At 46.0% G+C, this 24,975-nt stretch overlaps 1 protein-coding gene across 3 annotated transcripts in view; it reads left to right on the top strand.

The window, feature by feature from the left end:
• The window catches only part of Arhgap10 (Rho GTPase activating protein 10), a 172,884-nt gene that overhangs the window by 134,932 nt on the left and 12,977 nt on the right, over positions 1–24,975 (top strand). For all 3 annotated transcript variants that reach the window (XM_048333755.1, XM_048333754.1, XM_048333756.1), the window contains exons 19-20: positions 3,600–3,750; positions 20,280–20,439. In XM_048333755.1, the coding sequence (XP_048189712.1) occupies positions 3,600–3,750; positions 20,280–20,439 (311 nt within the window). The remainder of the gene's footprint in view (positions 1–3,599; positions 3,751–20,279; positions 20,440–24,975) is intronic.

The following is a 24,975-nucleotide window of genomic DNA, read 5'->3' as shown; positions in this document are numbered from 1 at the left end:
GAAGTCAACTTGCTTCCCAGGGTGGTTCAGGATGTCTCCGTGTTTCAGGGTGTCTCTGTCGTGGTTCAGGGTGTCTCCGTGGTTCAGAGTGTCTTCGTGGTTCAGGGTGTCTCCATCGTGGTTCAGGGTGTCTCCGTGGTTCAGGGTGTCTCCATCATGGTTCAGGGTGTCTCTGTCTCTGTCATGGTTCAGGGTGTCTCCGTGGTTCAGGGTGTCTCCGTGGTTCAGGGTGTCTCCATCAGGGGACGGAGGATGCTGAGTTCGGGGCAAAGGGAGCAGAGCTGGCCCACTCGAGGCGTTCCGCATTTGTGCAGTGGTTCTAGAACTGCAGAATCAGCGTTGTGTCTAGAGAGGATGCCCCCTGTCCTCAGACAACGATAGAAGGCGAACATGACCGTCTGTACCGGTGGCTGACATCCAGCCCGCAGGGCTTCTCATTCGTGGGCTTCCTGTCAGCTGCCCTCCACCCATCCACCCAGATTGATCGTTGGGTATGGCTCACGAATGCTGTCACGAGTGTCCAAAGGCCCGTTGGCGGGAAGAAGAGCCTCTGCCCTGGAGCATAGCATCACACTGCCAGAAACCAGCTGAACATGTTAAAGAGCCCTTTGTAGCCATTCCTAGGGTTTTGGTGAGACTCATATCAGTATAGCTTTGAAGCCTTAAAATAAAAAAGACTTGAAGAATAGTTCACTTGGAGACAAAGTAAGCCTAGCACAGCGGTGGAGGACTCCTGTCTCATTCCCCTGTTGGTTTTTAATTTCCCCCCCGTTATTTTTCTAAGGAAGTCCATGACAGTATTAGCTGATGATTTTTTCCCCCCTTGGAACTGCATTTAAAACAAAAAAATAAACCATACTATTTTTATCATTTGGCAGCAGGGGTTTTGGAATCAGACTCGAGAGTTCCGATGCCAACTTTACCATTTTTAAACCGTAAGGTTTTGCGCTCATCTGGGTTTGAACATTTATTTGTAAGGCTCGGGCAACAAATGCCAGAAGGCTGTTGAGAACGTTCGCGTGCTTCTGAGAAAGCCTTCTACCTAACGGGCATTTATTAAATGTTAACGCTATTAAGTGCAGCAGGAAACAGTTTAAATCTAAAACCTTAGGACTGAAACACAGAACTAAAGACAAAAAACAAAGTTTGGTTCTAGGGTTCCTTGGGCTCCTTCTTTAGCCTATTCTTGATGTCCCTTTCCAGAACACGTTAGAATAACTCAGCTCAGAGCACTGGGTTTGAGGAATAGTCAAGACTTTAAGAAATGAGTGGTGGGCTCTGGAAACGGTGGTTGAGGTGAATGGTGTCTGAATTCACTGATTACTGAGTACCAAGTGCAAATGTACTTTGTGCATTGTCTCATGTAATCCCTATCCTCACTTGAGATGTGGTTGTGATGACCCTTGTTGTACACCTGAGGAAATAAGGCACACTGTGTGAAGAAGAGCACCCCCTCTTCCACAGCTTGGTAAGACGTTAAGCCCGGACCATCCTGTCTGCAGTCACCCGCTGTGATTTGGTGCCTACGCTCATCTGGTTGCAGCTTCCACGTAGAGCTTAGGGAGGGCAGCACTTGCTAGTTAGCATCTCTGAACCATTCCGTATCTGTCCAGGATGTGAGATGGCCCAGGGGATTGATTGTGTAAGTCTAGCCAGTTTTTTTTTTTTTTTTGGAAATAATTTCCTGCTGTTCTTACTTTGACTCTTATCCATCCAAGACAACTGTGGGATGACGGGTGGAAACAGGATTTCTTTGCCTTGGCGTCACACAAGAATGACCGGGGAACTTGAAAATACAAACCAAAGAAAACCAAACAACCCAAAGCCTGGTCTCCATTCCCAGATATTCCAGTGCAAGCTGGGAACAAGGCCTGCAGTCTGCTGGCAACAGTTGTAGGTTCCCGCTCGGGATCTGGCCTCGGGCCGGCTCCGGGAGGAGTTGGGAGCAGTCTGAGAGCATTAGTCGTGGTCCCGCAGGCCGTGCTGTGTGGGGACCGGGCTGTGCACACGGGGACTTTCTCCATGCCTCGTTCCCCACGGTCTTTCTGAGACAGATGAAGCGGTGCACGCCACGCTGCTCTTGCAGTACGTGTTTAGGAGGTCGTTGTTTCTCCCAGTTGCAAGTGCCGGCTAGGCTCTGGCCTTGTGCATGGCGTATTCTTGGAGGTCCTGTCTCTGTGTACTGCGCCCTTTCTGGTAACATCCCAGAAGCACCTGCCATCTTGGTAAAAAGCAAAGCCCTGAGTCAGACCTGACATGTTTATGCCAGTGGGATCCTGTTTCCTCTCTCCTTCACTGTTCTCATCCTCTTCCCCAACCTGACTGCTGTACGGTTTCCGCTGCTCTACGTGGCCTGTAGGTGGAGCAGACAGAGAGCAGCCAGTCCAGCTGTGCACGGTATTCTAGGCAGCAGAAGGTTTTTAAGGCAGATAAGCAGTTTACTCTTTGCCAGAGTGTCCTGTTGGAATCCGGAGCCTATGAAAACACGGTGTCAGCAGGCTTTCCAGTTGGAGCAGTAAATTAAATTTTCGCTAGCAAATATTTGTCCACAGTCATTTAAATCACTTTTTATTCCATTTATACATAAGAGGGCAGTATGGTACTGTAAAGCAAATGCTCTGTTGAAGTTGCTTGTTTTTATGGGTCTGTAATAGTTTTTAGGTGAGACTCCTCAGGCCGTGCAGTTAAGACCTTTACTGTTAGTTTTTAAGCATAGAACACGCGTTTAAGTGGTATTTTCATTCCCATCACAGGTCACATGTCTGATTTTCTTTACACGAGTAAATATGCAGAGGTCTTTGTTGTGCATTTTATTTGCATGGCTCAGTGCTAGCTGGCCTGCTGTGTGCTTCTGAGGTGCATAAACTCTTTGGAGATGTGTGTTTGTCAGGCTGATGTCTCTACTGTGTTTTGTGACTGTTAAAGACTCAGGGTCTCTGGTGTTGGTGGGATGGAAACCTCTGATCTCGGTCTTGGCAGGCACAGGTCTGCTATAAATCATCCTGGCATGGTGGATTTTTCAGTACACTGCCCATTACTTTTCTCCATAGAGGGAGAAAATGACTAAGCAAAGAAGTAGCACTCAATAATAGGATTACTGAATGACAGTGTAAGATAAATCAAAGTGCGAAGAATGCTCTAGATTTCATTAATGGAAGGGGAATACATTAAGAGGAATTGGGAGGCATTAAATGAATTGGTGGAGAATGACCGTAAGAATCAAGAAAGGTGATTTCGTAAGCACAGGGAATTTTTAAACATGTTAAGAAAATGTTTTCAGCTGGATGTTTCTGCTTATGTAGTTTGAGAAATAATCTGAGACCGGCGTTTTTGGCCTAAACATAACTCTGTGAGAATTTAATGGGATACTTGATTTTAATACCATATCCTCGCAGCTGCTGCTTTTGGTGATAAAGAGCTATGGTGCTGTCTATTTCTGGTAAAGATAATTACACGTATGTAGTTTGGGGGGGGGGGAGAATATCTGTAGTGTCATGATTTGGTGTTTTCACTTAACTTCTGAGAAAGATCGTAGGTGAAAATCTTCTGTTGAAATAAATAAGAAAGCGTTGGTGATGTCCTTTCTGTATTGATGGCAGATTTTTCGGACCTCGCCCGATACCACATTCCCTGAGCCCAGCAGCCTGTCTCCGTCACCCCCAAATGCTCCGCCCAGGCAGTCAAAGAGACAAGGCCAGAGGACGAAGAGACCTGTGGCCGTCTACAACCTTTGCCTTGAGCTGGAAGATGGTAAGACCATGTTCATTTTGTTTTCCCTGCTTGAAGGAACGTTGAGAATCAACCTCTCCTCTGTCATCGAGGCAGGCCACGGGTTTCTGCCTTCTGGGCTTTCATTTCTTCTTTCCCTTAGGATGATAGTTTTTGAGATGAACAGGGAGGGTGCAGCGTTCTTGTCAGGGAAGAAAAATGCAAGTTTCGGTGTGGTGTTTGTCTTTATTATGCACGGTTCTTTTTTTATTTTTTAAAAGATAGCTTACATTTCTTTCCTGGGAGGCGTGTGTGGCCTCCTGTGAGGTTACATAACCCCGAGACGAATGGAAGGGATCTAAAATTAAAGCAGATCTTTTCTGTGAGGAGCTGGTAGGATCTAACAGGAACCCTTTCGATTAAAGGCACAGGTCACCATTGCATGGGGCTTTCTAGTTTCTGCTGTGGACTCGCTCTGGTTGTCTGACTTTTATTTCTCCTAAGGCAGAACATTTCCCCTTGTGTGGCCTGCCCTTGGAGCCAGGCGGAGTTAACTGGGATGCAACGGGACGTTAGCAAATGGTGGTTCTCAGGTTTCAACCAAGCTGCCCTGTTCCAGCTAGTTGTTGCTCTGTGGCTACACTGTCTCAGTTTTGCCAGCCAGTCCAGTTTATAGAGAGAGCCTGGGAAGCTGAATTTTCGGCATGCATCCATTCAGATGAAGATTGAGAATCATGTAGGGGCCAATTCCTGGTCCCTTGGCGACTTGGGGTGGTGGTGTGGTTTTGATGTGGAGAACCAGATGGTCATGGTGTGACATCCAGCCTGTGTTTTCACAGGCATGTCTCAAACTGTCCCTCTTGGTCATGCACGCGTGTGCTTCTCCCACATCGAAGACATTTCCTGAGTGTGAAATCGGTCCTCATTTTCTCCCTTCTCTCCCCGCCTTAAGATACTTTTCAATGGTTTAGGATCCCTTTGAACTTCTGAGGTTTTACATTGGTTAGGAAAGTGTGAGGTGATTGTCAAAGGGAAGAAGAGGAGGAGACTGGAAACAAATCCCATGCCATTATCCTAAGCAGCTCCATGTTCAAACCTTAGGATGCAAGGGTCCGTGTGAGGAAGTGACAGCTGTCCCCAAGTGATTGGAGACATTGTAGGAAGACACCCCCTGTAATCACATGGAGCTCTCCTGCTGCTCTTTTAGGCCGCCTAGGACATGCACATATGAGACGACTATTGGACGTTTCATCGTCAGGTTCTTAGTTTCCCAAGGAAGAACACGAATCGTTTAAATCAGTTTAAAAATCTCACCACTTCCCCTTTAGACGTTAGTACCTTCCACTTGTGATCCCAGCTAACCTTTTCTCTCTCTCTCTTTCTCACGTTCACTCTTTCTTAACAGAGCTGCTAATAAGGAGAAAAACTGGCTGGTTTGAATTGCACCTTCTCTTATATCACATCTGTCCCCTGGTAGAAGTGTTAATAAATAGTGAAACAGGAAACTTGGAACCTGGGAGGCTGGCATAAGATAATGGCTGAATTAGTTTATTGGTCCTGAGAAAACCAGAATAGACTGAGAATAGACTGTTACTTCATAAAGAAGGACCCAGAGACTCCCATTTGCCTAAAAATCACATCTACCTACCCCCCTCCCCCCTACCCCCCGCAAGCTAGCTCTCTTCCACTTGAGCCACAGCGCCACTTCTGACTTTTTCTGCTTATGTGGTGCTGAGGAATAGAACCCAGGGCTTCACGCGTGCAAGGCAAACACTCTACCACTAAGCCACATTCTCAGCCCCCTCACATCTACCTTTTTTTTTTTTTTGGCCAGTCCTGGGGCTTGGACTCAGGGCCTGAGCACTGTCCCTGGCTTCTTCCCGCTCAAGGCTAGCACTCTGCCACTTGAGCCACAGCGCCACTTCTGGCCGTTTCCTGTATATGTGGTGCTGGGGAATCAAACCCAGGGCCTCATGTATACGAGGCAAGCTCTCTTGCCACTAGGCCATATCCCCAGCCCCTTTTTTGATATTCTTAAGAATGGAATCATCACTGGGAGCTGATGGCTCACGCCTGTTATCCGAGCTACTCAGGAGGCTGAGATCTGAGGATCGAGGTTCAAGCCAGACCAGGCAGGGAAGTCCATGAAACTCTTTATCTCCAGTTAACCACCAGAAAACCGCAAGTGGCACTGTGGCTCGAGTGGTAGATTGCTAGCCTTGAGCGGAAGAGGTTAGGGACAGCGCCAGGGTCCAGAATTCAAGCCCCACAACCTACCAAAGGGGGGGAAAAAAAAGAATGGAATCAAATTTATGGAGATCCTATATGCTGTGCCGAATAGCTAACTTGAGAAACACTCGGTTGGTTTCACTTTAACATTCACGAAGCTCAAAAAGTCATTTGTGGAAAGCCAGTAAGTTGCCTACTGAAGGCAGAGAATCTCAGTCCCTCGACACAGAGCTCCGCTGCATGTGAATGATTTATTATATATAATAATACATAGCATATTATAGACATTATAATATGTTATCTATCGTATGTATATATGTATGTGTGTATATATAATAGTGTGTGTGTGCGCGTGTGGGTACCAGTACTAGGGCTTGAACTCTGAGTCTCACACTTTCACTTGACTCAAGGGTATTTAACCACTTGGGCCAGATCTTCTTTCTTTCTGCTGGCTAATTGGAGGGAAGGGTCTCTCTAGGATTATCTGCCTAGGCTGTCTTTGAACAGAGATTCTCAGATCTCAGCCTCCTGAGTAGCTAGGATTAAAGGTGTGAGCCACTGGCATCCGGTGATTTTGACTGTGTGATTGAGCTCTGTCATCAATTGAGAGATGACAGGTTTAGTCCTAGAAGCACAGTATTTCTATAAAGCTTAAATGGATACTGGCACACTTAGTTGTATTATATATATACTTCTTGTTTTTCTTTGTCATGTGTGATTAAATCTTAGTGAACCTGTTTGTAAAATACTTTGAAATGACCGTTATTTGCTTAAGGGTTTTTATCGTTGATTCATATGAACTGTCGTGGAAATAATATCTAGTTTTCTTTATTAAATCTATACTAAGATTCTTATTATTTTGAAGACCCCATATGGTTTCTTTTTCCTATAGCATTTAGGAATGTTATGGCTATCATACCTAAGTAGACTCCGCTAAGTCAGTTGTGAAGCAGCAAAATAGGAAGCAGGCTGGTCAGTGCTAGAAAGAAGATTAAGAATGAATGGTTTGCTTTCATATTAGCCTCCAGTTATCCCTCTGTGTTTTTAGTTTCGTAGCACAGCAAAATAACTCTAAAAGCATCGAGTGTGTACTGTGTGTTTGTTTTCTTCTGCCCTTCCCCAAGCGATGCCCTCACTAGCTCTTATGTCAAGGGGGGGGGGCTGCTGCCTCGTTTGTTGTAGTTCCTCCAAAAAAATGAAGGGAAGAACATGTAGCTCTACGAGATGAAAGCCATGTTTGTTATTTTTCTTCCAAGGCAGGGAAAAAAAATTAAATGCTAATTTGAGGAAGGAGGGGGTAGGATTGCCATCTGAATTTATACTCCTTTCTTCCTTTATACAAGGTCTAATTTTAAACCGAATTAGACATTTATAGGACTGGTTTTTATATGTATCTTCTTGTATATAATAGGATATTCTGTAATTCTTTTTGTACAGGATATAGCAATTTACTTATTTAGGCAAGTTTAAAAATGTGATTTAATGTGGGTGGAAAATCAAATCATCTTGCAAGCCAATTGGTTGAGACTCGTTGGGTTGGCACTTTTAACATTTAGATCACGAATGTGCTAACTGCGGCACATTTTGTTGAACATGTGTTATTGTAGCCCAACAGAATAGTAGATATCATGAGCAGGATACAGAGACTTATAAGTGAAAAAACAGAAACATTCACAGCCGATGAGGGAGAGATGGTTAAATGCTGAAACACAATCCACCCCGTCCTTCCCTCATTAGCAACATATCCTGACCCAGAGTAGTCTTCAAAATCAAAGCCAGAAAAAAAAAATTAATATATAGAATGCCTTTCAGCCCGGAAAAATGCCAGATTAGAACTTTGAATAATCACTTTCCGCTCAAGTGTCCTGCCAGTGAGAGCCAATGCTAAGGATAGAAATTAGCTTCGTGAGGTAGGTTGGAAGAATCTGGCTCAGTTGTGAGCCACAGAACAGAAAACTAGAAAGCAGGTTACTGCCTTAGTCTTACAAATGTAGAGGGGTGTGTGTGTGTGTGTGTGTGTGTGTGTGTGTGTGTGTGTGTAGTGTGTGTTGTTTATTACTGGGGATCCAACACAGAGCTTTGAGTCTGCGAGGTCAGCACTCCCCAGCCTCCGGTGCTTTTGGGTGCAAGCCCTGCAATGCCGTTTGAGATGTGGAGTTCTGCTGTATTCGCGGGCGTTACAGGAGTGCTCACCCAAACCCACACTGTGCAGCCATGTCTTGAGGAGTTTCTCTACGTCCCCCCGTCGGGCTCCATACGGTCCGTGCTTGTAACGAGTTCCTTTTCATTCTCATTGTGTCGGTTTCACCGCATGGGGAACCGTGACAGGACTTGGCACGGGGTGGTGATAAAAGGGACCCTGGAGGCTGCGTCCCAGACAGAAGGGTTCAGGGTGTCCTCGAGCTTGGCCCTTCTGGCAGTCGTGTTGGGGAAAGGGCTTGAGGCGAGGGGACTCGTGAGACGGGAGCCCTGGCTGAGAGAGGAGGCCGGCCTCCCCCACGGGACAGGATCGACACCCCCCTCAGCCACAGCGGATCTGATGCGCTGTGGCCGGGCCTGCAGAGGTGGCCCGTGTTGACTTTCTGAATGAACAGCCGTGGGCTTTGGCCTACGTGTGACTCCTCCCCCCCCCTCGCGGGGCACGCCGCACAACCTCTCTAAATCTGTTTTATTAACTGCGAAGTCGGGGTAATAAAAGCGCCTACCTCTGAGGATGGCCCGAGGAGGTGAGGTGGCTAATGTGTTTAGCACAGAAATGAGCTCTCCACCCTTGGCTAGAACAAGATTGCTAGAAAGTATTTTTTCTTAGAGCCAGAGCACCTTGGAGTAAGGAGGGGGTATGGTTGCAAAGGTGTCGGGAAGCACTCCCTGAGTCTCTGCCCGATTAGCTGTAGCATGGGAGAAGGGGACATTTCAGGAGACTTGATCTGCCTTGCGGGAATCAGGAGAACCATGCTAGAAAGTTGCTCCGTTAATTTAGCCTTGGTTTGGTGTGGCTTGGGTTAGCACTAGGAAGGGGAAATAAAATGGAAAGCCAAGCTAAAGCCAGTTGTTGGGGTAGATGGGGAAATGAAGATAGAGAATGAGAACAATGCCGTTACCCACCGTTCAAGTCCACAGGTTAAGGGAGGGGAGGTACTGGAGTTTTAAGTCAGAGCCTTATACTTAGTTGCCTGCTGTTACTACTTGAGTCACAGCTCCAGTGCCACTTTGTTAAAAGAGTATAGAAACATTTATGACTGGCAGCAAAGAAGGAGAACATGACAGTTATTTCCAAAGCAACTGAGCAGGAAAAGAGTGGGGACTTTATTTGGGGTAGCCTATACATATACATACATACATATACATATATATATTCCTACATTTAAAAATTTAAATATTTAATTGCTAATTGTTATTATAAAGGTGATGTACAAAGGGGTTACAGTCACATAAATCTGATAAAGAGTGCATTTTTTTTTTTGGACAGTGTCCCTCCCTCCCTCCTTCCCTCCCTCCCCCTTTCCTTCCCTCCTTGTTTTTCACTCCCCTTCCCACCCACAAGTTGTACGGTCCATTTTCAGCACAATGTCCAGTGAGGACCACTGCTGCGCGCATTTGGTCACCCTCCCCCAAACGGATGAATGAACAACAAAGACATAAAGGAAAACAAAAACAGCAAAAAAGGAAAAATAACACACGCTTGTTTCCATTTCCTGGAATTCATGTCAGAAGTACAGCAGTACATCTTTTTTTTTGGCCAATCCTGGGTTTGAACCCACGGCCTAGGCACTGTCCCTGAGCTTTTTTGCTCAAGGCCACACTCTGCCACTTGAGCCACAGCGCCCCTTCCTGATTTTTCTGTGTATACGTGGTACTGAGGAAATCGAACCCAGGTCTTCATGCATGCTAGGCAAGCACTCTACCACGAAGCCACCTTCCCAGCCCCAGTACTACTTTTTGCTAGTTCGTTGGAGATGGGTTCCATCAAAAGGAAGAGAACGTCCCATTTTGTTAGTGCGTTCCGTCCACCTTGGAAAATAAGTTTATTAAGCACGGTGTGGGGAGCACTGGCATAAGTAGTGCCTAGGGAAGTTCATTGGAGAGCATGGAGTCACGGCGTGGTTACATCTCCTTAGGGGATCCCACATGAGACAGAGGTCATTTTCTTTCCTGGTTAGCCACGTCCGCTTTAACCCATAGCCTCCCCAGCCGCCGGCACGGGAAGACACCCTGGCCCGAGTGCCGCAGAGCAGCCGGAGGAGGGAGAAAGCCCACACGCCGAGTCTCGCCCGTCCTGGCGTCCCGCCCATACCGGCGCTTGGCTGCCATCGTGCACGCGATCAGCCGGACGCCCAGCTGTCGTCACCCCTGGTGACAAGGAGCCTGGAGACCTTCCGGCGCTCCGTGCTTGCCCGACCTCCCACGAGGGGGGCTGCGGGAAATCACGGGGTGCACACGGAGGCGCCTTCCTACCTCCGCGGAGCGGGGCGCGACTCCTGCACTCGGAATCACTGCGTCCCGAAAGGAGCACGCTGGAGGCTGTGGCCGTCTGTGCAGACGGGTGATTGCTCAACTCGCTTCTTACCTTCAGGAGATCCGTGGGTGAGAGCAGGCGGTCAGAAGTTTCCAGGCCGTAATAGAAGGGTGGGGTGCCTGTAAACCACGCAGGCTCCCCAGCTATCCCCCCCACCCCCCACCGCTATTGACAAAGCAAAAGCCAATGTCTTGCACTTCCATCTGACCTTGAACTCTGCCTCTGTGTGGGGACCGCACGGGCTCCCCATTCTCCGGAGGAGAGAGAAAGCTCATTTTAATGCCTTGGAAAAAAAAAAAACAAAACATACAGAGCTGCTCTGTGGCGAAAATAAGTTCATGGTAGGTAACTCAGATTTATAGAAGAGAGGAAAAAAAAATTCTTTAAAGCTGGTCTCCCTGTGGAGTGAGTTCTTTCTTCCCTTCTAATAGCTTTTATTTTAATTTCCAGTTGTGAATTCCAGCAGCTGTCACTCTCTTTCAAGCCTTCTTGGAAACTCTTGTCGCGTAGGAGGTAGCTGAGCTGTCTAAGAAACCATCTTTTCAAACCCACCAAAAGTATTGTTTATCCTGAATGAAATAGAATTTTTAAGGCTGTCAAGAGTGACTGATATGTGAAGTGCTTTCTTTGGTAGCCGAGGGAGAAGAGCAGAAATCTTTGCAGAGGAGGTGGCCGGTTCTGAGGCTGGGATGATTCATTAAACTTCTTCAGGACTTTGATAAAAAAAACGGTGTGGATGCAAGGGTGTGTTCTGCAATTAGCATAGAAAAACAAGCTCTTGGGTCGGTCCTTTTTATTTACTCGGTCTCTACCAGCTGACTAAGAAAAGATGGAGGGGTGGGTGGCGGGCAAGATGAACTCAACTGTAGAGAATATGCCCACTTGTGTTTATCATGACTTGACTCTGCTCGGCTTTGCTTACCTCGGAATAGCATCTTTGTGGATTTGAATCCCGGCCTCCATGTGCCTATTTGTAGAAGGATTACAATGTCATCTTTGGATGAAACCGAGGTCTACAAACCTGTGTAAAGGAATTCTTGGCTGGTATTTTGGATCTGCTAATATTCTTTAAAATTATCAGCAGAATGGTTTTTCGAGTTGGAGCTGTAATTATGGTCATGATTTTATTTGTCTCTCTGGATCACAATCGAAAGAGTAGTTATTTCAGACTCTTACATTGGTTCTTTTTAAAAAATTTTAATAGATCATGGGACAACATGACATAAAATTCAGAGAGAATGTCGTTACATGTGCCTAATACCATTCTTAGCAGTATTTATGAAGCTTAGGTAATTCACAGAACCCCAAACTCTAGATTCCTTACCGTGCTGACGCGTCAGACACCAGTTCCCTCAGCATTAACACATGCCTGGTTTTCTCTTGAGCACTTTCAGAGATGTCTTGTGCATTTCAAGCAGTATGTCAACCTGCTCTTTTGTAAGTGTAACAATGACTTGTTTTTAGCCTCTTAAAACACATTTTGTCTTATTATAAGATAATCATCTGTCTTGATCCAAGCCGTGAAGTAACGGCCGTGATCATGCCTTGTAACTGAATTGCGGCTGGCGTCCATGGGCCTTGGGAGATGATGGAGCCCGTCCTTGAGCCGTGGTCCAATGCCTGCTGCCTGTTCAAGTGGCTTTCTTAGGGGGGGGGCCTGTGTTTTCATCACATGGCTGATTATGACAGCTGATTCCTTTGCCAGCTTTTCCCGGTGTACCCTGCAGGCATATTTTAGCCGTCCAATGGCTTCTGAAGGCATGCATTATACTTAAAAAATATATATATATATCACTGGACAGTAGAAAATACCTCATTAGCTTAGGGAAATGTCTTTCCATCTTTTTCAGGCCTTACTACAACACTGTATTTATCACTTAGGAAGTACCTTTTCTGGGATGTAGTTCTTTTTTAGTCAGGGAGGGGCAATGTAGATGTGTGTATAGGTCTGCGTGTCGTTTGTTTTTGTGCCTTGGGAATCGGAAAGCAGGAGGTCCTGTTTCCTTTGACCGCAGTTTCCTTTTCCTAGATGTGATTTCACATGACGAACTCGTATCATTCCGGTCTAGCTGCTGACGTTCCATAGTTTCATGGGGTTCTCCGTTTTGATTTGTCCGAGCTCTTGAGCTCAAAATGAAATCAGTGGAGTGGGGATGTTCTGCCCCTCACCTGGGTCCACATTCAACTTGTAGATAGCTGAGGACTGCAGTTGGGAGGACTTGAAAGGAGCTTCCTTTCACGTAGCTGCTGTCACTTCTATCATGGGGTGACCCCCAGCCTGGCTGGGGAGCATAGTTATCCGGCAGTTGACAAGGCTAATTTCTAAATGTCCTCCCTCTTCTCTCCTGGAAGACCTGAGGGGGCCTTTCTGATCAATGAATCTGCACTGTTTTCTATCAATCTTCTGTGCTACTTCACAGTCAGTACAGAATTTCTTTTGCATGGTAGGGACAGATTTGATTGGTGTGTGTGTGTGTGTGTGTGTGTGTGTGTGTGTGTGTGTGTGTGTATACTGGAACTCAGTGTCTCATGCTCTTGCTTAGCATTTTCACTTAAGCTTGATGCTCTAATATTTGAGACACACCTCTACTTCTGGTTTTTTATCAGTCCCTACCCCCGCTTTCTTGGTACTATTTCCTTCAGATCTCAGTCTTCTGAGTATCTGGGATTACAGGTGTGAGCTACTACTTTTGCTGCTTTAATCTTCCTAGAGCATGGTGTTATTAGAACAAAGCCATCAGTGCAGCAAAGGAGCTAATAAGCGAGAAGTTGTGGGTGATTATTGGACGACAATGGGACCAATAGGGAATTCAGGGCAGCAGGTGGAGGAGTCCACCTAATGTAACTTGAAGCCACGTTCATATATAAAATAGATGATGAATCATTTTGAGATCTCTCTATATTTTATATTTGGAATGTTCATAAGTCAGGTGACAATTTCTCATCAATCTCCACAGTGATTTTTGAGAGTTTTTTTTACAGCAAGTTTTAAATGCTAATAAATAATAAAAATAATGGGAGGATAATGATGGAGGGGGTAGTAACACTGATCAAGACATATAGTACTCATAAACTGAGTTGAATTGAAACCTCATTATATAGTTTCTTGAAGATAATAAAAAAATCAATTGAAAAAATAAAATTTAAGAGTATTAGCTTTAAACTTTATGGAGTAGCTCATCTGTATTAATTACAGTGTAAAAGTAATCCCTGTTGAATGAATACACAAGTAAAAAAGACATGAAGTACATTTCAGAGAATTCTAGTTTCATTGAGGGTTCACGTTGACTGAATTTAATTTGAATATTTAAATAGACATGATGACTGTTCTTTGATTGTCAGTATTTAGAAGACTGTCTGCCTAAATATGACATGAAACTGTTGTGAGCTGGGTGCTGGTGACTCATGCTTGTAATTGTTAAGCTACTCAGGGAGGCTGAGCTCTGCAGACCCTGGTTCCAAGCCAGTCTGGGCAGGAGAGGTTTTGAAACTCCTATCTCCAATAAACTACTCAGAAATAGCTGGAAGTGGTGCTGTGGCTCAAGTGGCAGAGGGCTAGCCTTGAGCCAAAGGAGCTCAGTGGACAGCGCCCAGGCCCTAGAGTTCCAGCCTCAGGACTGGCAAAGAAATAAAAAAAAAAATTGTAAATCTTTATTTCCTACTATTTTGGAGTTCTCCTTGGTGGGTTTTTTTTTGTGGGTTACAAATTTCATTGTAAAACATTTTTATTATCACTGTTTTATGAATTTAATTTTTATTATTATTTACTTTCTAACCCAAATAGGGAAATTGTAAAATATATCTATTTGTTTATTAAAGTGTTCATTATTCTCCAATTCAGGTCTAAGACTGTCCAGCATTCCTTCAGAAGTAGCCTTAGCAATGTTGAAAAGAACACTTCTTATCTTCTGTTTATCTTGAGTTGTGTATGTAGATATAAAACAGATCATCTTTGCATTGTTGGTTCTACATACCTGTTTATTTTTCTTGCTTCATATTAATGTTTTAGAGGAATATCTAAAATCTTCAGCTATTATGGTTGTTTTTTTTCTTATAGATCTGTCATTTGCTGTTGTGATTGTGTTCTAGTTGCTTATCTTGCTTATTTTCTTTTTTTTATCCTTATGGAAATGATGCTCATGTATTTTATTAAGATGTTCACCTTTCTTTCTATCCATCCTGTATTCTTTGATTTCTCAACCTTCCTTCTTTATCTCTTTGCTTTAAGCGTGCTTTTATAGTTAGCATTGTTGTTGCATTAAGAAATAAATGTCACTGGTGCATTTCATTTTTATCTTATACTATGTTTCTGTTTCTGTCACTTAAAAATTTTCATTTAATGTGTTTTGATACATTTTTAAAAATTCTTTCCTGCTTTCTGTTTGTCAAGAAAGCAAGTATTTAACTTTCTTGCTTGGCTATCAATCTACCACTTGAGCTATACCCCCAGCCTTTTTTCTTCTTAAGCGTATTTTGGAGACGGAGTCTCATGGACTTTTCTGCCTGGGCTGGCTTCAAATTGTGATCAATCGGATTGTTCCTATCTCAGTCTCTTAAATAGCTGGGATTACAGGTACTTGCCATGGCACTTAACTTCCTATGTGGAGCCTTCCATACTCAGTGAGGCCGATAGCTTCCGGGGCCCTGCACCTCTGGTCTGTGCTTACCTGCCGTGTTCAGGTTTGCTAGAATTATGGTTCTGTGGTTCTATTTTTCCTTCTGTTTTTGGTCTTCATTTCCTTTATGACAAAATAAACATTTACCAAGTTAGGCATATAGCTACATTGTTTTTGTCTTGTTTAAACATTATCAGGTTAGTCATTTATTTGTATTGCTTTTTTGGGGGGGGTTACATCTTGAGAATTTCTCTAAGATTATTACCAGTGTAGTTGTTTGGATGGCAGACCTTTGATGATTTTTTTTTAATGTCTGATATTTTTATTATGCCCTTGTGTTTGAATGGCAGTTTGACAGTTTGAGTATATAGCTTCTGTGCTCAAAGTTCTTCTTTAGTACTTTACAAAATTACTTCAATTTCGTTCCACACTCCCTGTTGCTGTTGTGAAGTCTGTCAGTCTGGTTCTTTCTTTTCTTTTCTTTATTTTTTAAAAATATGATCTGCTCTCTTTCTATCTGCATGCATTTTGGGTGTTTTCTTTGTATTTGATTCTCTTAAATTTCATAGTAATGTCTGTGTACAGAATTTTCTTTATTCTCCTACTTGACACTGTGGGCCCTTTAGATTGAAGTCTTTTGACATTTTTTTTTTTTATGTTGAGAAATTAGTCATTATTTGCTTAAACATTTCTTCTCAGTTTGTTTCTTCTTTTGGAAGATAGATGTACGGATGGATGGATGGATGGACGATAGATGATAGATTGTGTGTGTGTGCGCGCGCGCGCGTGTGTGTGTGTGTTTGGTACTGGGGCTTGAACTCAAGGTCTTGCGCTCTCAGTTGTCTTTTTGCTCAAAGCTGGCACTCCATCTCTCCTACTTGAGCCATACCTCAACTTTGGCTTTTTGCTGATGAATTGGAGGTAAGAGTCTCATGGACTTTGCTGCCAGTGCTGGCTTTGAACACAACCCTCAGCTCTTAGCCTCCTTAGTAGCTACGATGACAGGTATAAGCCACTGGCTCCTGGCTAGGCAATGCCATTTCTATATTATACATCTTAACATCTCGGGCTTTTCTTGTTTACTCTGGCACTTTTCTTTTTGTTCATAGAAGTTCTGCTTAACAGGACCATTGTGAAGGGGTGTGTGTGTGTGTGTGTGTGTGTGTGTCTGTCTGTGTGCACGGGTGTGCAGGTGCCCTTCCTCCTTTCTTTCTCCTTCTCTGGCTTATTTACACCCGTTTCCCTGGGTGCTTGGTTCCGATCCAGGTCCTACTTGCTATATATAACTGTCATGCTGGGAACCAGAGGCCTAGACCTGTCAGATCCAAGGCAAGTGGGGAACTTGGTCCTGGAACTCTGCCTTTGTCTAGTGTAGAAGCTTCTCCTTGTCATACCCAGATACCGAGCACCACAAAATCCTGCCTTCTGGCTGCTTCTGCTGCTTCTGGTTCATCTTTTTTTTTCTTCTTTTTAATGGATTTATTGTCAAAGTGATGTACAGAGTGGTTACAGTTATCAAACTTGTTACGTCTTCCCTCATTTTTCTCCCACCTTCCCCTGCTCCAATCCCCACCCCCCCCACCCCGAGTTGTACAGTTGGTTTACAGCACATAGTTTTGTAAATATTGCTGTTGCATTGCTTCTCCTTAAGCTTAGAACCATTAACCTTTGGTTTATACTTCTCCTGACCTGAGTTGTTTTTCCTTTCTGTTCCATGAAGATATGGAACAATATTTCAGTGCTATAGGTATATATATATTGTGATATATTATATACATGTTGTTTTATCTTCCGAATGTTGCTGGACCTGTGTGGGCGCAAGGTTGGGCTTCTTCTTGAAAGTTCATTGCCATCTTGGATGGAGAGTTCTTCCCCGGGCTGCGTCAGGAGACAGCTACCGTGTTGTTGTATGCGTGGCGATTTCCCTGATCCTCGTGCTTAACTCTTGGGTAATTAGAAGTGTCTGAGATTGTTCTGGCCTGGAACCTGCAGTGGCAGCCCGTTGCTACCCTCCAGCCAGCCGGATGGACGCCTGGGAGCTGCCTAAACCAATTCAGCGAAGGCATCGATTTCTTCATGCTTTCCTGCTCCCCCCCTTTTCTATCTTGTCTCCTTTGCTTCCTTATTTCTGTTGATACGCACGCTAGGTATTTCAGAATGAGGAACACAGGGGCTAGAGGCATGGCTCAGGTAGTAGAGCACCGGCCTGACAAGCGAAGGCCCCGAGTTCAAAGCCCAGTACTGCCGAAACGAGATCGAGGAACATGGAGGAGCTGCTCTGCGGCGGAGCCATCCATTCCTAACCTTGTTGAGGAAGAGCAGAAGCCTTCTGTGGGTTTACCTCATGCCTGCATCGTTAGGCACAATCCCAGGAACAGGGAGGGACTCAAGGAATTCTCAACGTACGTGAGAAATAGACACAGAGAAATGAAAGGGGAAACCAAGGCTCTGTTCCTTCGAGCCATGCCAGAAAACATTCTGTTGCCCTGAAGATGAATGACGTCATCATTTACACCATCAGAACGTAAGCGTCGCACTAGTGTACGTTCATGAAAATACTAAGATGATGGTCGTAAACACCCCTTCAATAAGTAAAGATGGTATTGATGTAATTCTTTTTGCCAAGCTCTGAGGATTGTTTCAGTCGATGATGAAAATAAAGCACTTGTTCGCACACTGAGATTCATAAAGAAACCAACTTCAAGCTGTAGCTCAGCGGGAGGGCATTGCCCAGTAAGTATGCTTGAGGCCCAGGGTTCACTTCCTAGCACCACAAGGGATTCACATGCAAGTTAGGTATTACAGTCACTAGAACACAGGGGAGACAGGAGAGGGGCGAGGAAAACTTGAGATGACTCTCAAGTTTCCATAAAACTTAGAAAAGCATTCAAGGGAACACACCCTGCAAGACAGCTGGTGCGCTTTCACTATGTCGTCTGGTTTCTTTTTCTTTTTTTAGATTATTATTATGGTTATACTCATGAAAAAGTGACACTTGGGCTTTTCGTGGACCAAAGTTTCAGAGGATGCTTGCGCTATTTCTTCTCCCAATCGCAGTTCTGGTCCGTTAGATTCGTTCAGGAATGAATGGTGACAGAGAGAGAGGTTTTGTGTCCTGGAAGAGGAGTGCAAGCTAGCTCGTCATTGGACCCGTCGTATAAACCTAACCACTTCTGCCAGCGTAAGGTTCAGGGCTCCTCTTGTCAGCCACTGTTCGGAAGGGAAGGAGAAGATTCTCTTAATACGATGTGATTGCGTTGGTTGAATGATAATTTGTGCCGTGTCAGACTGCTTTGGGAAAAAAAAAGAAGAAAAGATGAGAGGAGATGCAAATGATCTGCCCTGGCTGGCGGCAGAAATGCCTTGGGCATCTTTCTTAGTAACATTAGCCCCTTCGTGGCTAGCTCCTTGAGCTTGCTTCTCATTGGCAGCCTTCTCTGGATGGGAATGGGCTTGGAGCTATGTATTGCCTTGCCCACAGTTGGGGCGGGGGTGGGGAATGGCTCCCCCCGGCAGGGTAAGGGGCACTTTTGCATCCTGGTATTGGCTTGTTTTGTCTTGTTTGGTTGGTGGCACTCATCTGCCTCTTGAGCCCTACCTCCACCCCTTGCTTTACCTACATTTTGCTGACATTTTTGGTGATGGAGTTCACTGAACTTCTTTTTTTAAACCCAGACCCCTCTGGTTGAGTAGCTAGAATGACAGGGTAGCCACTGCTGCATCCCAACTCACTTTTGAGGGGCCGTAACCCCGCTGTTCTGGCCCTGAATCCACAGGTAGCATGCAGGTCAGTGCTGCGGATTGTCCATTTGAGACGCTCTTAATGTGGTAGGGAGTGGTTACGCGTGCTGGCTAGGAGCCCCCAGCCCCTTGGGCTCCTTAACAGGAAATAATTGGATGGAGTGAAGCTCTCCAAGCAAAGGAAAGAAGCCATCTCTAGGCCAAAGTGGACTCTATCCCACAAACAAAATTAATCAGAAGGAATCGGACCCTCTGTGGTCTTCTGGTGGGTTTTGGTTCATTTGCCTCAAATTTGGCTTCTTCTGTTGGCGCTGCATTTCCCAGCTGCTGTTAAATATGTTTACGATGAAGGTCTGTGGAAAAAGCGACGTTGCTGAGAGCAATCAGCCGGTGTTCTGGACTGTGTGTAAGTGAAGGAAGGGGCTGAGCAAAACTTTCCAGAGATGCCCAAACCCCGCGAGATCTGCCCACTGAGAGAGTTCATCTCTAGTCCCGCCCTCTCTGTAACACGTTTATCACAGAAAGAGCTCAGCAGACTACTCTTCCTTAGCAGGACCTTGCACAGGGTCCCCTCTAGGGGTCACCTAGGTGTCTCCCCGACTCTCTCCACACGCTTTTCCTTCCAAGAAAGGCTTGTAGAACCAGCAGGTGACGGGGGTGGGGGTGGGGGGCGGGGCGCCAAGGATGGGACCCTGGGGGCGGTGTGCTGCTCTGGGCTATCCTTAATGTTGGTATTGACCCATGCCTGGGCTCCTTTTAGGGCAGGTAGTCATCGTGTCTGCCATTAGGCTTTTGTCTTCCATTTGTCCTGACTTTGATGACTTTTCTTTACTCTTCATTGGGTGCCATCTTTGTGCTAGTTAGCTTTCTGTGACTGTAACAAATACCTGAGTCAAAACACACTCATAGAGAAGAAAAGGTTTGTTACTTCAGCTCATGGGTTTCCTCAGTTCATTACCCACCAGCCCCTGTGCTTCGGGGCCTGTAGGGAGATAGCACATCAGGAAGCATGAGACAGGGCACAGGGAGTGTTGGCCTATTGGCTGGGAGCAAGCAGAGAGGTGAAGGAAGGGAAGGCTCTCAGGAATCCCCCCTCTTGTCATTGGACACAGCTGCAATGGCCAGCAAGCCTCCCACCAGGGTCCTCCTCTGCGTAAAGTTCCCACCGCTTCTCAGTGGTGCCGCAGGCTGGAGGCTGAGCCTTTAGCCTGCGGGCCTAAGGGGACAGTCCAGTCCCCCCACGATCCAAGCGGTCTGGGATTCATATTGAGAATCTTTGCTTTCCAAAACCCAATGCTCCGAGACAAAGCTTCAAGGACAGAATACCCAGGTACTCGCAGGCTGAGTTGTAAATGTAATTTCAGCTATCATTTGATTGATGAGTGAATTAATGCCATGTCATTAGTAGGGGAGCTATTGTTGTGATTAATTTTGGGGGGTTTGACGTTCCATGTTCTTTTCCCTCTTAGGCGACAGTCCCAATCCTCCCAGAGAAGATACCCCCACCAGCAGCCAAGACTCGCTCTCCTCCCCCTCACCCACGACGGCGGCCGCCCAGGGACTTCCTGGGCCAGAGAGAAATCACCTGCTAGCGGATGGAGGGAGCTCTGGGGACTGGGCCTCCACCTCGTAAGTTGCCACGTTGGTTTGGGAAGGAGGCCGGGACCGTGGCCGCCATGCTTCACGGGCCTCTGAGGTCATCATTTGGTGAACAATGGGGCTGCCAGGAGAGGGGCTGGACCTGGAAACCGTTCTGGGGAACTGTGCGTGTGTGTGTGTGTGTGTTCCTGGGGTGGAAAGCCTGGTCCTTCAAGGCTTATGGGGTCAGGTTGGCGGCGGGCCTGCGATGCTCCGTGGAAGTGTGTTGCTGCCCTCCTCGGATGTTTTCTCACTGTTGTGTGAACATGGTGAAAGATGAGAATCCACACGCCGATGGGGAATCTGTTGAACTGTTCTTTGCCTTCCTTTCCTTTCTGTTTCTATCGAGCGTGCTTGTGTGACAGGAGGGGTTTCCTTGGAATGCTTCCACGCACGCTCACCTGGACACCCTCACCCCCTTCCCGCCTCCTCTCCTCCCTTCCTGTTCCGACTGTTGTCTGGCTTTCACCGTGCCGTCCGCACATGGACGAGAGATGGTCTGCGCTCCTCCTAGGCCCCTCCGTGAGTTCTGTGCACTTCTGATGGCTTTACGCCCTGCCCCATGGAGACGTGACGTACGATACCCGATTCTGTCTCCTCTGTCTGGGTAGCTGCCAGGCCTGTGCAGATCAGCACAGGCATATTAGGACAGGTAAAATGAGCACACACACAATTCCTCCAGCCTGTTCGAGTCACGGAGGAGGGTTTTCCTTGCGCTGTGGAATCGTGCAGCGTGGGTACCATGTGGGACTTCAACGGTCGTCTGATACAAACAAGCTTTTGAAGGTAGATAACTTCCCAAATAATTAGATGACTTTACTTGATGAGCCAAATCCAATTGCATTCGGAGATATATTTTTAATTCACCTACAGAGCATTAAAAAAATTTTTTAAACCGAACTTGCTGAAAATAGATGATAATGATGTCATCTGAGTCTAGCCAGGCATTCTGGGGACTTTAAATGGATTGGGAAGTGGTCCTCACATTACTTAGCTTTTTATAGCTACAGCTGGAGTCATATGAAATCATTATGAACTTATTAACTATTAAGAGAGGCCGGGAGAGATTTGGCCGGCTGAAAATTTGGGGGTGACCTGATGCCATCCATAGAAAGGCTAACTTAAAAATCCAAGTAAAACCCATTCTCCAAATGAGCTTGTTTTTTTCCTACATTTGCTGGTTTTTATTTACTTTGCATGCTGAAGACTGTCTACTGTGGATTTAAATTGTATTATTCAGAGGTGCTTGTCAACTGTACTCGTTATTGAGTGTAGAAAGTCTTTCGTACTTCGGTACTGCAAGCTAGAAGAACTTCCACTTACCTAGGTTTCCAGCCCAATCTGTTATCCTGGCTGCACTTGAGGTGGAATTTGGTGTGGTGTGTGTGTGTGTGTGTGTGTGTGTGTGTGTGTGTGTGTGTGTGTGTGTTTCAGCAAAGCTCAGAGCCCTAATTATCTCTTTCAGTAAGTGTGTATCTCCATCAGTGGAGAACGGTTCGGTTACTCATCTTTCTTCCGCGGTGCCTCAGCAGAAAAGTGACATTATGAGCCATGGCTAGCTCAATTCCCAACACGTCCAGCCCCGCAACAAGAAGAGCTTGATATTTTCGGTCATAAATCAAATGAGATGTGAATTCCCCAGTTTCCTATTCATACACATTTGAAAATGTCATGAAAAACACTCCAACCTTGAGAGCCCAAATGGAGGAGGGACGGGGGGAGGGAGTAGAAAGATTTTTGTTATAATGGAAACTTGCTCCTATTTTAAGAACTTGATATTTTTCCCCCCTCTTTCTCTTAAGTAGTAGAGTGCCTCTGGGGTCTGTTTGAAAGCGTTTGCTTGTGAGCCTCGAGTGGGCCAGGTTTGTCTTCATTGTATAGATGAGTTCTCCTCAAACCTAAGTAGCCATCACAGTTGCCTGCAGGAATTGTGAAAACCTACAACTGTGCGCTTGGGGCACAGCTCACCCTTACCATGCCTGAAGCGCTGGGCGCCGTTTCAGAACCAAACAACCCCCTACCCTTGGGTCCTCCTCCAGGGCTGATGTTTCAGGGGGTCAGGAAGCAGCCCCAAAGCTTGCCTTTGTGACAAGTTCCTGGGTTGTGACTAGGTGTCTGACTTGAAGGAAAAGGTCCCCCCCACCCCCCCATGCTTCCAGCCTGTGTGGGTCACACACAGTGCTGCCTCTGGGTAAGTTAGGGTAAGAAGTCTTTCTTCCTGGTTTGTTAATACGTGTTTTTTTTTGTTTGTTTTGTTTTGGCCAGTCCTGAGCCTTGGACTCAGGGCCTGAGCACTGTCCCTGGCCTCTTCCCGCTCAAGGCTAGCACTCTGCCACCTGAGCCACAGCGCCCCTTCTGGCTGTTTTCCATATATGTGGTGCTGGGGAATCCAACTGAGAGCTTCATGTGTAGGAGGCAAGCACTCTTGCCACTAGGCCATATTCCCGGCCCCGTTAATACGTTTTTAATTGACACACAGTCACTGTTTGTATACAGGGTATAATGCGTATCTTTCCGTGTGATGATCAGATCAGAGCTATTAGCGTATGCGTCACCTCAAACATTGATCCTTTCTAGAAGGGGGAACAGCCCCAATGGTCTCTGCTCCCTGTTCTGAAATACACAGCCAGTCCTTGGCCATTTCTCCAGTTGTCCTGCTGCGTTCTACAGCAGTAGAAGCCAGCTTTCCACTTCTGGCACCTGTGATTCTTGCTTCTTGGGAGGATTAGTGTCCGAGGCCTGCTCAGGCAAAAGGAGAGAACCTGTGGGAAAAAAAATAACCTAAGAACAAAAAGGGTTAGAGGCATGGCTCAAGCAGTAAGACCTCAAGTGCAAACTCTATTAAAAAATAATATACCTGCACCCCTACACCTGTTCACACTGTGTCTATCCTCCCTCCCCTCTTCCCTTTCCCCCCAGCCTCTATTTTACTCTAGGCTTCACGAGATCAGTCTTTTTAGCTTCCCATATGCCTGTGTGTGCATTAAACAAATGCTTGTCTGGGTGTTGCCTGTCTCTCAGTAGCCTGCTGTGTTTCTACCTCTGCTTCAGAAATCTCACTGGCAGTTTATTCAAGCCAGTCTGGCCTCTCTTAAGGGTCTAATTTAATCTGCCCCTCTAGTAAGTCTTCCTTTGTACTCTAGTAAGGACCCTCTAAATAATTCCCTTCTCTGCTGGTACTTATGATTGGGCATTAACACAACATTGCTGTGGAGGATTAATGTTTGCCTTTTAATAATAGTTGATCTTTATATGGTGTGTGTGTATCTGCCTACACGTCTAATCTTTCCCTGACCCCAAGTTAGATCATGAATTTTTTAATAGTTGGAGTTAGATATTACATTCTTTGTACTGTTTTGTGATATTGACAATTATTAAGCAAATGTTAAACGCCTTACATTAATTATTACGATATTTATAAGAGGCTTGCTTTGGGAAAGCTCCTATTTTTTTTTTTCTGCATTTCATTGCCTGTCTCTTCGGCTGTCACGTTGGACATCTGATGCATCTTGATTCCTCCTTGTAAAGGAAGACCAAAAACTCTTCTTCCAGGAATTCTCCGGGATTGGTGTGAGCTTTTTCTCTCTTTACAGATTTTTCTCCTTTGCTTCCTTTGCCCCTCAAGGTTGAGTTTTCATTGTGTGTGCGCGTGCCTGGCCTTTGTTCTCTACCTCTGCACACCACACGTATAGCACGGACCGCAGCAGGCCCTTCGTAAACGCTGGTGACGTTCCTGCTCATGCAGAGATGCTCTGGAGTTGCTAAGACCGGGCTGGCGGAGCGAGGCGCTTGCCCGAGCTGCCTGCTTTCCGGCTAGATGTTGGCTCCTTGTCCCGGATCTAACACTCACCTTATCCCAGGCCCTGGGGGTCCCTACGTGGGTTACCGAGGACCTTCGTCCCTCTGTGTGGTTCAGAAACGCCGTAACCCCGGCCACTGGAAAGCCGATTTGCAGGGGGAAGCCTAGGGCGGATGGGATTCTGGTGGGGACCGTGTGTAAATACAGCTGCGGCCTCTGGCGGGTGGGAAACCACGCAGCAGAAATTGGATTTCTTGGGCTTCTGCTGACGTCTGTGACGTTGTGGGCCTTGTTCCTTGCAGTCAATCCATCTGGAGCCTGTGCCCTCAGTAAGGCGGTGGGTGACTTGGTTGCCCGGGGAAGGATTCCCCGGCGCGGGGCTCCGTCGGGGGGCAATACGTCATAGGTCAAGGTATGTCAAATGTCCCAAAGTCACCCCCCCACCCCTTGGTAAAGTAGTTTTCTCTAAACAGGTTTGCTTCAATTACAACGGATGGAGCCAGGTCCTTGGCAAATAATTCTTTTAGGTTCCCTGCCACAGAAGAAAATCTCTTTTGAAGAAATAGCAGACTTTGCTCCTCTGCTTCCGCTACAGATTTCAAATGAACTGGCACAAGCTCCTTTTCTGCCACTCTCAGGAAGGGGAAGTGTCCCCGGAGAGGTCTTGCTAGTCACAGATGTCAGTATCCCAAGGTGGTCTCCTCTTACTCTGAACCCCAGCACATCCC

This window comes from Perognathus longimembris, chromosome 24 (assembly GCF_023159225.1).
Source record: "Perognathus longimembris pacificus isolate PPM17 chromosome 24, ASM2315922v1, whole genome shotgun sequence".
Lineage (NCBI taxonomy): Eukaryota > Metazoa > Chordata > Mammalia > Rodentia > Heteromyidae > Perognathus > Perognathus longimembris.
This window is presented reverse-complemented; position numbering and strand designations above follow the sequence as displayed.